This window comes from Camelus dromedarius, chromosome 18 (assembly GCF_036321535.1).
Source record: "Camelus dromedarius isolate mCamDro1 chromosome 18, mCamDro1.pat, whole genome shotgun sequence".
In the NCBI taxonomy this organism is placed as follows: Eukaryota; Metazoa; Chordata; class Mammalia; order Artiodactyla; family Camelidae; genus Camelus; species Camelus dromedarius.
This window is the reverse complement of record NC_087453.1, coordinates 24,882,576-24,899,430: the sequence shown is the minus strand read 5'-3', so window position 1 is coordinate 24,899,430 and position 16,855 is coordinate 24,882,576. Positions and strand designations below refer to the sequence as shown.

Here is a 16,855-nt window from a genome sequence, read left to right as displayed (position 1 = left end):
CATCTTTAGAGCCACTATAGCTCTTTATTTCAGGGTGTTTTCTTGGTTATCACATGGATACAGTAATTCCCAAGGCAGGTTTTCAATATTCAGTGCTATTTCTAGAAATGCCATGACATTTTCAGAATAAAATAAACCTTAATTAATTTGAATTTAAAGGACACAGTTCTTTGTCAGATTGGAGAAGACTAAAAGACATAACTAAATGTGATATGGGATCTTGGGTTGGATCCTAGAAAAGAAAAGGGACATTAGTGGGGAAACTGGTGAAATTTGAGTCAAGTTTGCAGCTTAGTGAATAGTATTGTATCAGTGTTGATTTCCTGTCATACTATGGTTGTCTAAGATTTTAACATTAGAGAAGGTTAAGTGAAGAGTATATGGGAACTTGTGAGATAAACAAGTTTATACTGTATAGCACAGGGAACCATATTCAATATCTTGTAGTAATTTAAGGTGAAAAAGAATATGAAAACCAATATATATATGTTCCTATGTGACTGAAATATTGTGCTGTACACCAGAAATTGACACAACATTGTAAACTGATTATACTTCAATAAAAATATATATTGAAAAAAGAGTATATGGGAACTTGTGAACTTCTCTGTAAATCTAAAATTATTTCAAAATTTAAAGTTTCTTTTATATATATATTATACATTTTTTTTAACTGTTTCAACTTGTTTGAAAATTATGGTTTTGGCTTTTCCTGGGCCTCTTTGTTTACGGCAATAACCCAGGATGCATCAGCAAACTCACTGCCCACTGGAAACAGTCACAGAAATTGTTTCATTTGTGCATCCTTTCAAACACTGACAGTGCAGTGCAAATGTAGTCTGATCTGTGGAAGACAGCAGCAGGATCTCGTGGGAAGAGTAAGGGATTTGGTTTCAGACATAGGTTTCAGTCCGTTTCAGTCTGGGCAACCAGCTTGACCTTTCTGAGTTTCTTCCTTTGAATATAGAGGAGTATATCTACCCCACATTGATTATAAGGATTAAATGAGATTTATTATGTGAATGCCAGTCATAGACTCTCTAAAACACTATGCAAAATGTTTATTTTGATTAATATCCTAAAAAATTATTTGAAGAAAAAAAGATTCCCTGGTTTGGGGGATATACAGGCTCAGGCTGGCTCTCCGAGATTTTTCTTAGATTAATTGATTGCTCCATTGTGTGCAGTCAGAATCCATAGGGGACATTTATAATAGTGCTTATGATATTGAATATTTTATCATTAACAATCCATTTGAACTTGAACCAATGTGACTGAGAAATGCAAAGCAGTAAGTTAAACATTATGATCCATTTAATATAGAGAGTTTTACATGCACATTTTTTCCTTACTTATTTAAGCCAATGTCTAGCCCTTTTGCTTTGAAAGTCATGACTCTAGGAAGAGAATTTCAAATATGAAATCCCCTAGTTTGTTAGTTTTCCTGAAATTTAAAGCAAAAACCATCCTTGGAATCTGTGGAGCTCTTTTCAAGAGAGACCCTAGAAAGATACAGTCTCCAATCTACCAATTATATAAAACCTATAACCTTGTAGTTTGTTTCCAAAAGTAAATTATTCTATAACAAATTGAAAATGGGGAGCTTGGCAAATACTTAAGTAGTGCTACTAACTGTCTATGATGAAATTTTGTTTTTTTTCAATCTGAGAGACATAAAATGGATTCTAGGTCCGTATTTCAGATAGTTAAATGCTCTGACTCAGTGTTTGGTGAAGGAGAGCTGTGTGCCTTCAACCAGATCTTTCTTAATTATTTTTCCTGCTATGTTTACTGGCTGTTGATTTACCCGCTTCGTACAGCAGCCTCACATAGGTCAATCAAGCTCTTTTTCAAAAATCCCAATCTAAAGCCAAAACTAAGAGAGGTCAAAGAAATAGAAGATCTGGTGAAGTCAAAGCTGCTCATCAGTAGTCCTCAAGTGCTTACCTTTGAGTAAAGAGAAATATTTTAAAAGACTGGTTGTTACTGAATTGGTAAAATAAATGGGTAAGTTCCTTTATCCTGGAACACATTTTCCAATTCAGTAGAAAGTAATTTATTAAGAATAGTTGGAAAGTTCCTTAATATGGTAAATGTGTGTGTATGTTTATGTGTGTCTCAAGCTATACACATCCTATTTACTGATAAAACAACAATCTCATTAGATTATGAATAAGACAAGAATGTCCATTCTTTACATTGGTTTTAACATTATTCTAAAGACATTAGACAACTCAGAGAAGAAACAATTTATATATATGTAATTATAAAGGAGGGATTAAAATCATTCAGTAATTACCTTATCTAAGCAAATGTTGATATAAGACAGAGAGCTACAGGATACTTAGGAACTGGCTAACAATAATCTTTGTGGAAAATTTTCCTCACCAAATCTATCCAGATAAGGCCAGGGTTTCCAACCAAGTCTTTTAAATAAGAACCAAGTTTGAGAAGTCCTTAAAAATCTTTATAAACAACACAGAGAACTTATTACTATTTCCATTTACAATTAAAATTTTATTTTATTCTCTTTAATAAGTAATATATAATATGCACATTACTATCAAAGACCTAAGGTATCATAAGTAATTATTCAGTGAAAGGTCAGTCTCCTCTCAGCCCTGTCAGAGGCTATCACTGGTAACAGTTTTTTATGTTTCCTCCCAAAGACATTTTAGGCATATACAAAGCTAGTTTCTCTCTTAATTCTTTTTACATTAATAGTAATATGCTACATATACTGTTCCGTACTTTGTTTTTGTTTTATTTACTTAGTAATTTTATCATGAAAACTGTGCCAAATCAACACATCTATAGATCTACAGCATTTTTTTTAACAATTGCAAAATTAGATTATGTTTAGATACTATAATTTAACCAGTTGCATATTTAGATTGCTTCCAATCTTTTGCTATTCCAAACAAGGCTGAAAAGAAGAGCCTGGTACGTGTGTCTTTGAGTACACATATAAGCACACTGGAAAGCTAAATTCTTAAATGCGGAATTGCTGGGTCAGTGGGTAAGTCTCTGCGTAATTTTGCTAAGTTGCTCTCATGGAGGCTGACAGTTTTACTAACTGACAGTTTCACTAATAATGTCAAAGAGTGGTTTCTCCCACTAATGGGTAATATCAACTTTTCTACACGAATTTGGGCTGCTCTTCAACTTTCTTGTGTCCGCCAGGATAGGCTAGGTTATGCCCTAGTCACAAACAACCTCGAAATTTTAGTGGCTTGTAACAGGAAATTTCTTTCATTTTGGTACATGTCCATCAAGGGTTGGCTAGGGGCTCTGCTCCATATCTCCTTACTCAAAAGCTTAGACTAACAGGGTTGTTGTCATCTTGAACATTACCATTTATCTTAGCAAAGGAAAAGAGAGTTCGGGAGAGTCTCACTCCATCAATAAAATGTTTAGCCTGAAAGTGACAAACATCAATTCCCTTTACAATTCAGTAACAAGTGTTCATTACGTGGCTCCAATGTAAGAGGCCAGGAAGTGTAGTCGTGCATGTGCCTAAATGGAAAACTGAAAATATTTGGCAAACAGCAGCTATGACTAACCTACCATATCTCTATCCTGTCTTGTTAATCTGTCAATTCATGTGGTAATAATGCAGGTTTTTCCTTTTTGGAATATTTCTGGCTGTTCTGTCAATTTCATTTTCCTGTTGAACTAGAATTAGCTTCTTTAACCACCCTCTTCTCTCTTGAAAGAGTCAAATTAAGTCAGTACTTTTTTGTTGTGTCTCCATTAAATTTACAGATTTAAGGAAAATTGTTATCTTTCTAATATTGCGTTTCCACAACCAAGAAGCAGATATATCTTTTCAGTTACTCACATCCTCTTTTGTACTTTTCATATTTTTAATATGTTATGTGTATTTATTAGTAAAGTATTCTTTTTTGTTGTTCTTTTAATGAGATTCTTTTTATTTTACTATCATCTGCAAATAATAATTTTAATTCCTTCTTTACAATCAGGTTGGTTTTCTTGAAGGAACAAAAAAGATACAACCATTTCTCCAATAATATATCTATTACTCAATCAAAACTTTTTCAAAAAATTTTCTATTAAAGATTTTTCATGATCCATTTTTATATTAATCCCAGTAAATAAGTAGATTAACATTATGTCAACAATAAGTACTGTTTACTCCAGCAACTAGAAGCACCTATCAAATCTTTAAGAATTATATTTGTTTTGTGCTCTGCAGGTGTCTATTATGCCCACCTGTACAAGAACCAGGAGATGATAAGCCATTAATATAGAATAAGATCTGACTCTAAAGAAAGAGGCTCACTGGCCCATTCATCAAACTTGAGAGATGTTGAAAATTAAACATTCGCAGGTAATTAGAGTGTGGTTTTGAGTAACATAGGCATTGTTCTCCTATTGCATTTTGATTTGCTTGTTGTGGGAAAAACATGTTGTTTTCTTGGGGGGGAAATCCGCTTTTTTCTAAAGTTAAGCAGGTATTATATTACACCTAGGGTTTATTTCATATTGAGGGTGAGAACTGCACATTGCTTTTTATTTCTTTTCACTGCCTTGGTGTAATTATGTGAAGTTCAACCTGAGAGTATTTTCCTCCCTTACAACTTGTCTTTGATTTCATCCTCCCCCATCTCAGCATTACTCTGTGCTCTTTTTTTCTACAACCCATCCTCTTAAGAGTTCCATCCTTAATCACAAGACTATGCATTAAATAGGAATCAATGGTTAAAGGCTAATAAGCAGATTATTTGTGGAATTATAGTGTATGTGTGGTTGTGCCTGGGATAGAAGTCCAAGGGGAATCCAAGACATCAGATCTGAATCCTTCACTATCTTCAAGGTGAAGTATCATGAAAATCTGATGGAATGATTTAAATTGAAAATAGAGACTTTACAGAAAAATGGAAGGAAAGTAAGGAGCTGACAGAATAATAACTAGAAATATGACAGAGTAAAAATAGACCCGCCAAAATAACAAACATCTGAAATTAAAAATGTTTAAGAAGACAGATTTCAATTATGACAAATAAAGATAGCACCTTAGGCATGATTTTAAAACCTTGGCAACACCAAAAAAGAGAAAAGTGTGTACAAACCCAGAGAAGACAATGATAACAGAACAAACAGAAAAAAAGCCACTCCTAAAGGAATGGAATTGTTAATAATAAGGCTGAAAAGAAGGAAAGACACAGAGATCATTAAAAGGAACTGGTTAGAATTTTAAAACAAAATAAAATAAAAACCTAAAGCACTGTGATAAAAAAAAAGTATAATAAAACTTACAACATCCCTTTAAAAAAATGGCATTTAAATAATAGTACAGTCAGTAAAATTGATGCGAAATGGAAAGATCCAGGTTAAAATACAAATGGAATAGATGAATAGGTTATAACAAATCCTGTAGACTTAATTTTTTGCTCCTGCAACTCTCCTCTAAATAATTGGGAGAGTAGGGGTAGATTGCAGATAGGAGAAAGCCTCAGTAAAGATAAAATTGAAGTTATCGTAGAGAAAAATAGACCTTTGCCTATAGGTTGTGATTTTATGGAGTACTTATTTTCCAGATTTGGCACTTAAAGACAGTATACTCAATACCTACTTACTAGTTTTTTCAAACTGGAAAGGAAGAAATGTCCTCTGGAGAATAAAGGATAAGAGTGACCTTAGACTTTGCAACTCAAACAATAGAAAGACGATACATTTAGAGAAATATTTACAAAATACCATACAATTATCATACCTAGCTGTCTGCCTTTTGAAGACAAAAGATTTTTGAACCCTGATATCTTAGAAGAATTTCCAATAGCCAAGTACCAGAGAAAATTATAAAAGTTGGGGAATGCAGAGGAACTTCTGAATTTAAGTGATAGAGACTAGAGCGCTTTGAAGGAAGTGAGGTGGTGGTGTCATCCTGGAGCGTTACCTTAGGTATTCAGGCACAAAACATCTCAGTGCAGAATCCCACTCCCCCACCCCCCTACCCCGAGCTGCAGCATTCTGGGTCTGGGCCTCTATACATAAGGAAGTGCAACTTTACCTTTACTCAGAGATAATCAAGGCCTAGGAGAATCTTGCTAACAAAAGCTTACAAGACTGCCAGTTAATAGATTTGTCATGGGAAATAGCATTTTCAGGTGAACTTGAACATTGACTTGAGTAAGCTTTTTGCACTCTTTCCCTTAGGTGAGTCAGGTGAGGAAAACAGGATTTAAAATAGTGTATAATTTGGTAAGGTTAAAGTTAGAATAAAGGAACATAAGTGGTTTTTTAAAATGTTTGCCTGCTGCACTTGAAGTATTCTTCCCTAGTGTAGAAATGTTTTATGGGGGAACTAAGTGTTTGACATTCATTGGCACACTCTGGGAACAAGAAGAAATGTATGTTTAAATCTATATATATGCTTCTATACGGATGGACTTCTACTAAGACTTTCTTTCTTTAAATCCTTTAATACCATTGTCTCTCCTAGCTTTTATATGCAATTGTAGACAAATATCAGTCAAATACGTCACTGATTTTTTACTTTAAATTCAAAAGATACAAAAGGAGATAGATATAGATATAAATAAATGCATATATGCAGTGAAAAGTCCTCTCTAGATTCCTTGTCCCTTCACCAAACGCAGCTCATGCTATCAGTATACTTCCGGGGATAGTTTATGCATATTCAAGCAAATGCCTATATTGTCTAGTAGTGAAATCTACCAAATTCAACTAGTAATAGATGTTCTTACAGTTTTAGTGGCCACCGACATGGTGCAGAGCAGCCAGCTGTGGGCGAGCTGCAGAGGCTCCACATCTACCCCTGACTATTAATTCAGACAAAGAAACTGCCATCTAATTCTCTCGGGCTCAGATTATTGCAATAGGGCCAGGTACTGGCCAATCCAGTTAGGCCACACTGTGACTCGTCACATCAGCTGAACCCCAGTCATAAATCTGAGAGAAAGATCTCTTCTGCAACTGGTTTCTATGTTCTAGCTGAAAAACAGGGATGTGTTACGGTTTTCTCATAATGTGTTCCTGAGACCATCTTTGGCTATATTAGAAAGCAAAAAACTATTGTATCTTCTAAAGCACAGTGTTTGGGCACTGTCCTGTTTGGGCAGGGCCTTGAGAGACAACTTGCCCATTTGCAATTTTTCTTGTCAGAAAGATATTCTCTAGGTCAGCTAGTCCAAAACGAAAGTGATATTTGGTGATCTGTGTCCTTCATAATTATTTTAAGTGATATATAAGTAAAAAGCTCAAAGAAAGTCACTATCTATGTTCAGTTGCCATGGTGTGTTTTTTTGCAGCTAGTTTTTCATGGAGTGCTCACTATCAGAGATGAGTATTCTTTCTGCTTAACTTGGGTTTATTTTGCTCTTTTTCTAGATTCTTGATGTAGGAGCTTAGATTATTGATTTGAGATTCTCCTTTTCTAATGCTTGCATTTAATGGTATGAATTTCCCTCTGAGCATTGCTTTACCTGTGTCCCACAAATGTTGGTATGTTGTATTTCCATTTAAATCAATTCACTTTTTAAAAAAATTTTCTTTGAGACCTCTTACTGACCCATGTATTATTTAGAAGTGTGGTGATTAGTTTTCAGCTATTTGGAGATTTTCCTGTTATCTCTCTGTTATTGATTTCTAGTCTGATTCCATTATATGTGAAAACACATTTGTACAACTTCAGTTTTTTAAAGTTTGTTGAGGTTTGTTTTATGGCCCAGGGTATGGTCTGTCTTGGTATATGTCCCAGGAACACTTGAAAGAATATATTCTGATGTTATTAGTTAGAGTATTCTATAAATTTTCATTAGATCCTGTTGGTTAATGTGAATTGTTGTTGACTTTTTCTTTAACCTGCTTATTTTCTATCAATTTTCTATTTAATCTTCCATCAATTATTGAGAGAGACTGTTGAAGTCTCCAGGTATAATTGTGAATTTGTCTGTTTCTCCTTTCAGTCATACCAGTTTTTGCTTCACATATTTTGCATCTCTACTGCTTTGTACACACACATTCATGATTATTATGTCTTCTTACTAGATTGACCATTTTGTCATTATATAATGTTCTATTCTCTTTCTGGTAATTTTATTTGCTCTGAAGTCTACCTTGTCTGATATTTAATAAAACCACTTATGCTTTTTTAAAATTTATGCTTGCATGATATATATCTTTTTCCATCCTTTTATTTTCAAGCTGCCCATATGGTTATTTTTGAAGAGAGTTCATGTGGATAGCATATTATTGGGTCATGTTTTTAAATTCACTCTGCCCATTTCTGTGTTGTAACTGTTAGATTTAGACTATAGTTGATATAATTATTGGTATATTAGAGCTTAAGCCTACCAATTTAATTTTTGTTTTCTGCTTCTTCTGTTTTCTGTTTCTTTGTTACTTGAACAATTGTTTGAAGTCCATTTTGATTTTTCTGTAGTGTTGTGAATGTATCTGTTTGTACAGCTTTCTTAGTGATTGCCCTAGGTATTATATTACATATATGCTATCTACTGTTGTCACCATTTTACCAGTTTGAATGAACACTGGAAACCTTACCTTCCTTTATGTTTCTTTACTTTCTCTTATGTATAATATACTTAAATATTTCCTCTGCATACATTTAAAACCGCATTAGATAATTATCATTTTTTCTTCAATTATCAAACATAATTTAGAAAACTCAAGAGAAGGAAAGTTTATTGTATTTACCATATTTTTACTTACCATGTTCTTTTTTCCTTTTTATGTTCCCAGATTCCTTTTCTTATTTCCTTTCTGTTAAAATAAGTTCCTATAGTTATTCTTTCAGAGTAGGTCTTATGTCAACATATTCTCTTTGTTTTTCTTTATGTAAGGATGCCTTGATTTCATATTTCATTTCTGAAGGGTATTTTCATTGGATATAGCATTCTAGGTTGACATTTCGTTCTGCACTTTAAAAATGTCCACTTCCTTCTGGCCTCGTCTATTATTTCTGATAAGAAATTTGCTCTCTTTCAAATTGTTTTTCCACTAAAGGTAATATACATTTGTCTCTGGTTGCTTTCAAGGGCTTGTTTGGTTTTTTTTCTTTGTCTTTACTTTCACAACTTTGACTGGGAGGGATAGGTGCTCATTGCTGCTAGATAATGGTAAAATCCTGATTCTGCACTATACCTCCTCTGTCACCACCCCAGTAGAGAAGGGTACAGTCACCTTATTACTGCTAGATAAAGGTGGAAGTCCAGGCTCCCTTCACATGTGGTCTTCACTGACATTAGAGAGATGAGGCCTCATTACCACCTGGCAGGAAACAATTTCCAGCCTCCTATTTGGCATTTTCTGATACTACCCCAGGCTTAGGGCATTTTGTCACTTCCTGGCCAGGGTGAAAATCTAGGCTGTCCATTCAGCCTTTGCTGGCACATGTAGGCTGGGCCATAGTTTTTTCTGGGATGTTTGACTGGAGTAGAGCAGTTACTGTCTGAAAGTTTTCTGCCTTGCTAGACTACCCTTTTTGTGGTCTGGTGGTCAGAGAGAACAGGTTTTGGGAGGCTATTTTTGTCTTCACCTGCTCTGATTTCTGGATTGCTAACTTCTCCAGCTCCAAGTCTGGGATATATGAGACAAAAAGAAATCTCAGGGAACTCAATACCATATTGTTTCTTGAGTTTTGAGGTCCTTAGCTAGTGTGCTTTCTTCCCATCATCTTTCGGAGTATTCTCATGAACTTCCCATTGTTTCATATGTAACGCCCAGAGTTTTTAGTTATATTTAGGTGGAGAAATAGGAAATGTATGTCTATGCCATCTTTCTGCAACCAGAATGTCTTTTGATGGAGGTATAGACAGTGACCTTTGATGTCTTGTATTATTCAGTGTTTTAGTTAATAATCATGATAGCTAACATTTCTCAAGTATACACTATGTACCCAGATACTATTCTAGGTGCTTTTCATATATTGAGTCATTTAATTCCTATGAAACTCTAGTAAATAATTACTACTATTATTCTACCTTATTAGATGAGGAAACTGAGGCATAGAAAAGGTAAGTAACATGCTCAAAGTCCCTGCCAAATCCGTGATTAAACCCCAGGTTCTCTGACTCCTTAAGCCTAAGACCACTCTACTACCTGTGGCCTAGGACAAGTCTGACATATACTTTCCATTGTAGCAACTTGACTTTTCTTTCTTGAAATTTGTCATAGTTTTTCTATCTTAGAATGCAGAAATTTTACCAATAACTGTCTAAATGTAGGTCTTTTCTTTCCCCTAATAATTCTTTATGGTACCCAAGCACATCCTTTTGATCTGAAAGCTTAGATTTTTCTATTGTACAATCACATATTTTTGAAATTTAAAAATTTCCCTCCCATCTACCCACTGAAAGATTTTTTAGGAAATATTCTCGAGAGGCCCTAAAGATACTCAATAAAGAACAAAGAAGTAAGCTAATTCTAATTTGCCAAAAGCTTTCTTTTTTTAGTGAACAAGTTAGAGAAAAAAAATTATGAACAACATGATCAAGCTGTGAGGAGCCACCTGGACCTTAAGACTTCCAGTTCTGGGTTGTGTGACACTTATTGGAACACAGATTTTGGTATGAAGAGGAAAAGTGAGATGATCAAGAAAAGTGAGCTTCATATCATAGTCAACATCCCTTGTTGCTGTTGCTTTTAATTATTTCAAGAAGTAGAAGATACTTGCATAAAATAATAATTATTAAAATGTATCACTGTGCTTGTAACTTATAAAGATATAATCTAAATGAAAATAATATCACAAAAAGAAGCAGAGCAAATGGAGCTATATCAGATCAAGGAAATAATACCAGATAGTAATTTGAATCCAAAGGTAGAAATGAAGAGTACTGGTAAAGGTAAATATATGGGTAAATACAAAAGACTCTATATGTTTTCTCCTTTTTAAAAATCTTTAAAAGACACAGAATTATATAAAGCAATCATTGTGATTCTGTGTCAGACTTACATATAGAACATAATATATATGAAAATAATATCACAAAAGAGTAGAGAAGGAATGGAACTGTGTTGGAACAAATTTTCTGTAATTTACTGGAATTAAATTAATATTACTCTGAAGTATATTGTGATAAGATACATGTTGTAATCTATAGAGTAATCACTAAGAAAATAAATGTATATATAGTTTAAAAATCAAGAAAGCTCTCCTGGGCTGAGGAATAAAAATTTATGTTCACAGAAAAACTTATATCCAAATGTTCATAGTAGCTTTTTTGGTAATAGCCAAAAAGTGGAAACAACCCAGATGTCCTTCAGCAGATGAGTGGGTAAATAACCTAATACATACATAATCTTATAATAATAAATAAAAAGGTACAAACTATTGATACATGCAGCAACCTGGATGAATCTCCAGAAAATTACACTGAGTGAAAAAAGCTAACTCCAAAAAGCTATAGACTTTTTAGTTCCATTTATGTATCATTTTTGAAATGACAACATTTTAGACATAGAGGACAGATTGGTTATCACCAGAGGCTAGTTAGGTAATAAGAGTAAAGGACAGAAGTGTGTATGATTATAAAAGGGTAACACGAGAGATCCTTGTGGTATTGGAACTGTTCAGTATCTTGTCTGGGTGGTAGAGACACACACATGCATGCATACACAAATGAGTACAAGTGAAATTGGGAAAAATCTGAGTAATGTTGATTACATCAACATCCTTTGGCTGTTTGTGATATATTATAAATCTACACAGTTGTGATTTTATATGGTAAAATGTTACCATTGTGGGAAACATGGCAAAGGATCTCTGTTATTTCTTACAACTATGTGTGAATCTACAGTTATGTCAATAAAATATCAACTAAAGGCAGACACTGACTGACTGAGTGAAAAATATAAAGGTCCAACTATGTGTTGTTTACAAGAGGCATTCCTTATATTCAAAGACATAAAATGATGGGAAAAGATACATCTTGCCAAGAATATGCCAATATCAAACAAACTAGAATTTAAAACAAACAAAAACTTAATAGAGACAGAATGAGATGTTTTATAATAAAATGGTCAATTCATCAGGAAGATATGTCAGCCTAACCCAAAATGCACACAGCAAAAACTGACAAAATTAAAAGGGAAAATAGATAATGCAACAATAATAGTTGAAAACTTCAGTACCTCACTCCCAATAATGGGTAGAACAACTATACCAAAAATCACTAAAGGTACGTAAGAGTTGAAAAACACTATCAACCAACTTGACCTAACTGACACTTATAGAACACTCTACCTAATGAGCAGAATACACATTCTTCTTAAGCACTCAGTGAACAGTCATATGGTAGACCAGGGGTTGGTAAAAAGTTTCTTAAGGAGCCACAGAGTAAATATTTTAGCCTTGTTGTCTATGCAGTCTCTGTCACAGCTACTCAACTCTGCTATTTTAACTCAAAAGTAGCCATAGACAACACTTTAATATGGGAATGACTGTGTCCCACTAAACTTTCTTTATAAAAACAAAGAAGCCATGCATAGTTTGCCAACTCATGTGCTAGGTCATAAAACAAGTCTCAGTAAATTTAAAAGGATTGAAACCTAACAAAGTATGTGCTCTGACCAGGGTGGAATTAAATTACAAGTCATCAAAAGAAGGAAGTTTGGGAAACCCACAAATATTTGGATATTAAACATTACATTTCTAAGTAGCCCATGTGTTAAAGAAGAAAAAACAAGGAAAATTAGAAAACATTCTGAGCTGGATGAAAAAGAAAACACAACAAACCAAAATAGTGGGGTGACTGACTGCTCAAAGCAATCTGCAGTTTCAGTCCAATCCCTATCAAAATTCCAATTATCTTTTTGCAGAAATAGAAAAGCAGTCCTCAAACTCTTATGGAAATCCTCCTACACTGTTGGTGGAAATGTAGTTGGTGCAGCTACTCTGGAAAACAGTGTGGAGATTTCTCAAAAAACTAAAAATAGGCTTACCATATGATCCAGCAATCCCACTCCTGGGCATATATCTGGTGGGAACTCTAATTTGAAAAGATACTTGCACCCCATTTTTAATAGCAGCACGATTTACAATAGCCAAAACATGGAAACCTAAATGTCTATCAACAGATGACTGGATAAAGAAGTTATGGTATATTTATACAATGGAATGCTACTTAGCCATAAAAAAGAGAAAAATAATGTCATTTGCAGCAACATGGATGGGCCTGGAGTTCATCATTCTAAGTGAAGTAAGCCAGAAAGAGAAAGAAAAATAACATATGATATCACTCATATGTGGAATCTAAAAAAAGAAAAAAGGAGATACTAATGAACTTGTCTACACAACAGAAACAGACTCACAGACATAGTAAACAAAGCTACAGTGATCAAAACTGTGGTACTGGCATAAAGATAGATATATAGACCAATGGGATAGATTTGAGAATCTAGAAATAAACCCCAAACATCTAGGACCAGTTGATTTTTGACAAGAATCTGAAGACCATGGAATGGGGAAAAATAGTCTAACAAATGGTGCTGGAACAACTGGATATACACATACAATAGAATCATGTTGTACTCCTTCTTCATATCCTATACAAAAATTAACTCACAATGAACCAATGACCTAAATAGAAGAGCTAAAACTAGAAAACTCTCAAAAGAAAACTTAGAGGTAAATATCCATGACCTCGGGTTTAGCAATGAATTCTTAGATACGACATCAAAAGCATGAGCCACAAAAGAAAAAAAAGCCAAAAAAGTAGACTTAAATTTTTTCTGTCTCAAAGGACATTATAAAGAAAGTGAAAAGCTACAAAATGTGAGAGAATATTTGTAAGTCATTTATCTAGTAATGGTTTAGTATTCAGAATACAGAAAGAACTCTTGCAACTCAACAAGACGACAGCCCAATTTAAAAATGGGCAAAGGATTTAAGTAGCCATTTCTCCAAAGAAGATATACAAATGAAATAAGCACATGAAAAGATACTCAACATCATTAGTCACTAGGAAAATACAAACCAAAACCATAATGTGTGGGTTCGTCACCAGTTGTGGGTTCTGGCCAGCAGAAGTCCCACCGAGATGGAATGAATTACTCAAGACTCTGGGGAAGAGAGCAAGAGGGAGTCAGTAGCCAACTCCATGAGCCTCTCAAATCTCTCATATTTATTGAGTACAGTCGAAGGGGGAATTTAGGGAAGGACAGGGTGGGATCACAATGAGTACAAAGGCTTTGTTTATTGTTGGTGTTTGGCTCAAGGTCAGAAGACCCTTTTTGGTGAATCATAATGGTGTTGAGCCTTTTAGCTTATCAGGGCGGAATGAGAATCAGCTGCTTAACAAGATTTTCTTGGGCTCAGGCGGGCTGTGCCTGTCTTAGGTTGCCCCCTCAGGGGATCTTACCTATCATTGGCTAACCAGCCTTCTCACCTCTGAGTCTGCAGCTTTTTACCATTCCAGCCCAAGGCTGTTTTGGGGATAGAAGACTAACAGCAGGCATGCCCAGCGTTTATAACTGGCGGCCTCCGTCATTGCCAAAACCTCAAGGCAGTTACTAAGCACATCTTCTTTAAGGAGATAAGTGGCTGGGGTCTGTTACAATTTGTTAACCCAGTCATGGGCTCCCACAATAATGAAATACCACTTCACACCCACAAGGAAGGATATTTTGAAAATAGCACAGAAACAACAAGTGTTTGTAAGGATATGAAGAAATTTGAACCCTCATACATTGCTGGTAGGAATATAAAATGATACAGCCACTGTGGAAAACATTTTGGTGGTTCCTCAAAAAGTTAAACATAGAATTATTATATAGCCCAGCAATTCCACTCCTAGGAATATACCCAAAAGAAGTGAAGACAGGTACTCAAGCAAATCCTTGTACACAAATGTTCATATTAGCACTATTCACAACAGCCAAAAGGTGGAGAGAACCCAAATGTCCACCTGTGGATGAATGGATAGGGAAATTGTGGTACATATATCAAGAAAAAAAGAAACAGCACAGCAAAGGAAACCATCCCCAAAGCAAAAAGATAACCTACTGAATGGGAGAAAATATTTGCAAATGATATGACCGATAAGGGGTTAATATCCAAAGTAAATAAATAGCTCATACAACTCAATATCAAAAAAACAAACAACCCAATTAAAAAATGGGCAGATCTGAATAGGCATTTTTCCAAAGAAGACATACAAGTGGTCAATAGGCGCATGAAAAGATGCTCAACAATGTTAATCATCAGAGAAATGCAAATTAAAACCACAATGAGATATCACCTCACACCTGTTAGAATGGCTATCATCAAAAAGACTACAAATAACAAGTGTTGGCAAGGATGTGGAGAAAAGGGAAGCCTTGTATACTGTTGATGGGAATGCAGATTGGTGCAGCCACTATGGAAGACAGTATGAAGGTTTCTCCAAAAACTAAAACTAGAGCTACCGTATGACCAGCAATTCCACTCCTGGGTATTTATCAAAAACAAAACAAAACAAAACACTAATTGGAAAAGATACATGCCTTGGCCCCCATACATATTTGGTCAGTCATGACTATGTGGCCTAAAGTCTCTATATCTATAAAATGGGGACATATTATGGTACCTACCTATAGAAGTTTTATGTGAGAATTAAATTAAATAAAGCCAATAAAATGCTTATAACAGAGCCTGACTTAATAAAGGGTTTTTTTTTAAAGAAGAAAATCAAAATGACTAGTAAACCACAAGCCACTGTTAATATTTTGATTTGTTAGCTTTCAGACTTTTTCCTGCTACACACACACATATATATATAATATATAATCTACCTTTTTTTCAACCTTTCACAAAATCGGGATCATATTTTATATACAAGCTATATCCTGATTCATTTTTCCCATGTATCTTTATTAAAAGTTAAAATTTACTGAAAACAGGTTTACATGACCTAACAATATTATAACATGACTCTACATAATTATTTAATCATTATCTCCTTGTGAGATATCTAAGTTATTTCCAGTATTTTACCATTATTAATATTACTACTTTAAAGTTTAAGGAGTTTTTAAAATCTTGACACTTGTCCTTTTTTTTCCTTTGCATTTCTTTGGGATTGAACTTTTTCATATGTTTATTGATATTGATTACTAGCATTATTTCAGTGGAATAGCTCTCCATGAATACCTTTTTATAAAGCTTTTCGTGTAGGAGCTCAAGCTTCTGGGATAGTGCCAAGTACATAGTACGTACTCAATAAATATTTGTGGCATGATTAATGACAAGGATATTAACCCTTTGTCTATCATAATTGTTTCAAATGGGGTCAAGCCTTAAGAAAAAATTTGCCTCTGTACATGTGCAAAGATAATGCTATCTTGGTTCTTATCTTTGTAACCTAACTTATTTCCATTCTTTTCTTTCCTTAGTTCATCCATGAGCTCGGATTTCCTGCATTACAACTTCAGGATGCCTAATATTGGATTTCAGAATCTGCCGCTCAACATATATATTGTGGTTTTTGGCACTGCTATATTTGTCTTCATCCTTAGTTTACTCTTCTGTTGCTACTTGATTAGGTAATCAGTTTTCATTGTGTTGCTTCAAAATATGTTCTACCCTTAGATTAAATTTTTTATAAATATAATAATTAGCAAATTTTCTAAAATTAAGGTGGCTTAACATTTTAACCTGCTGTGGGTTACTGATCAGTAAAACATCTTTATTCAGTCTTATCTGCTGATGAGGTGTTTTACACTATAGGGGAAAATTGTCCTCATTTATTTTTCTGACATACTTGCACCTGGCCCAGATACACCTATGTCATTGTCCCTAGGATTTAATCTACTTTCACAGAAATTTCAAGATTGCTTTTCAGGAGGGTGTTGCCTCATTGTTAGCTAAAAT

General features: G+C 34.4%; 1 protein-coding gene across 3 annotated transcripts in view; it reads left to right on the top strand.

Moving 5' to 3' along the window:
- The window catches only part of RNF24 (ring finger protein 24), a 58,451-nt gene that overhangs the window by 21,687 nt on the left and 19,909 nt on the right, over positions 1-16,855 (top strand). For 2 of the 3 annotated variants that reach the window (XM_031434193.2, XM_064475853.1), the window contains one exon: positions 16,378-16,527. In XM_031434193.2, the coding sequence (XP_031290053.1) occupies positions 16,385-16,527 (143 nt within the window). In that variant the 5' untranslated portion in view covers positions 16,378-16,384. Of the gene's footprint in view, positions 1-4,216; positions 4,352-16,377; positions 16,528-16,855 lie in introns of all 3 variants that reach the window. The other variant, XM_064475852.1, reaches the window with a different exon arrangement.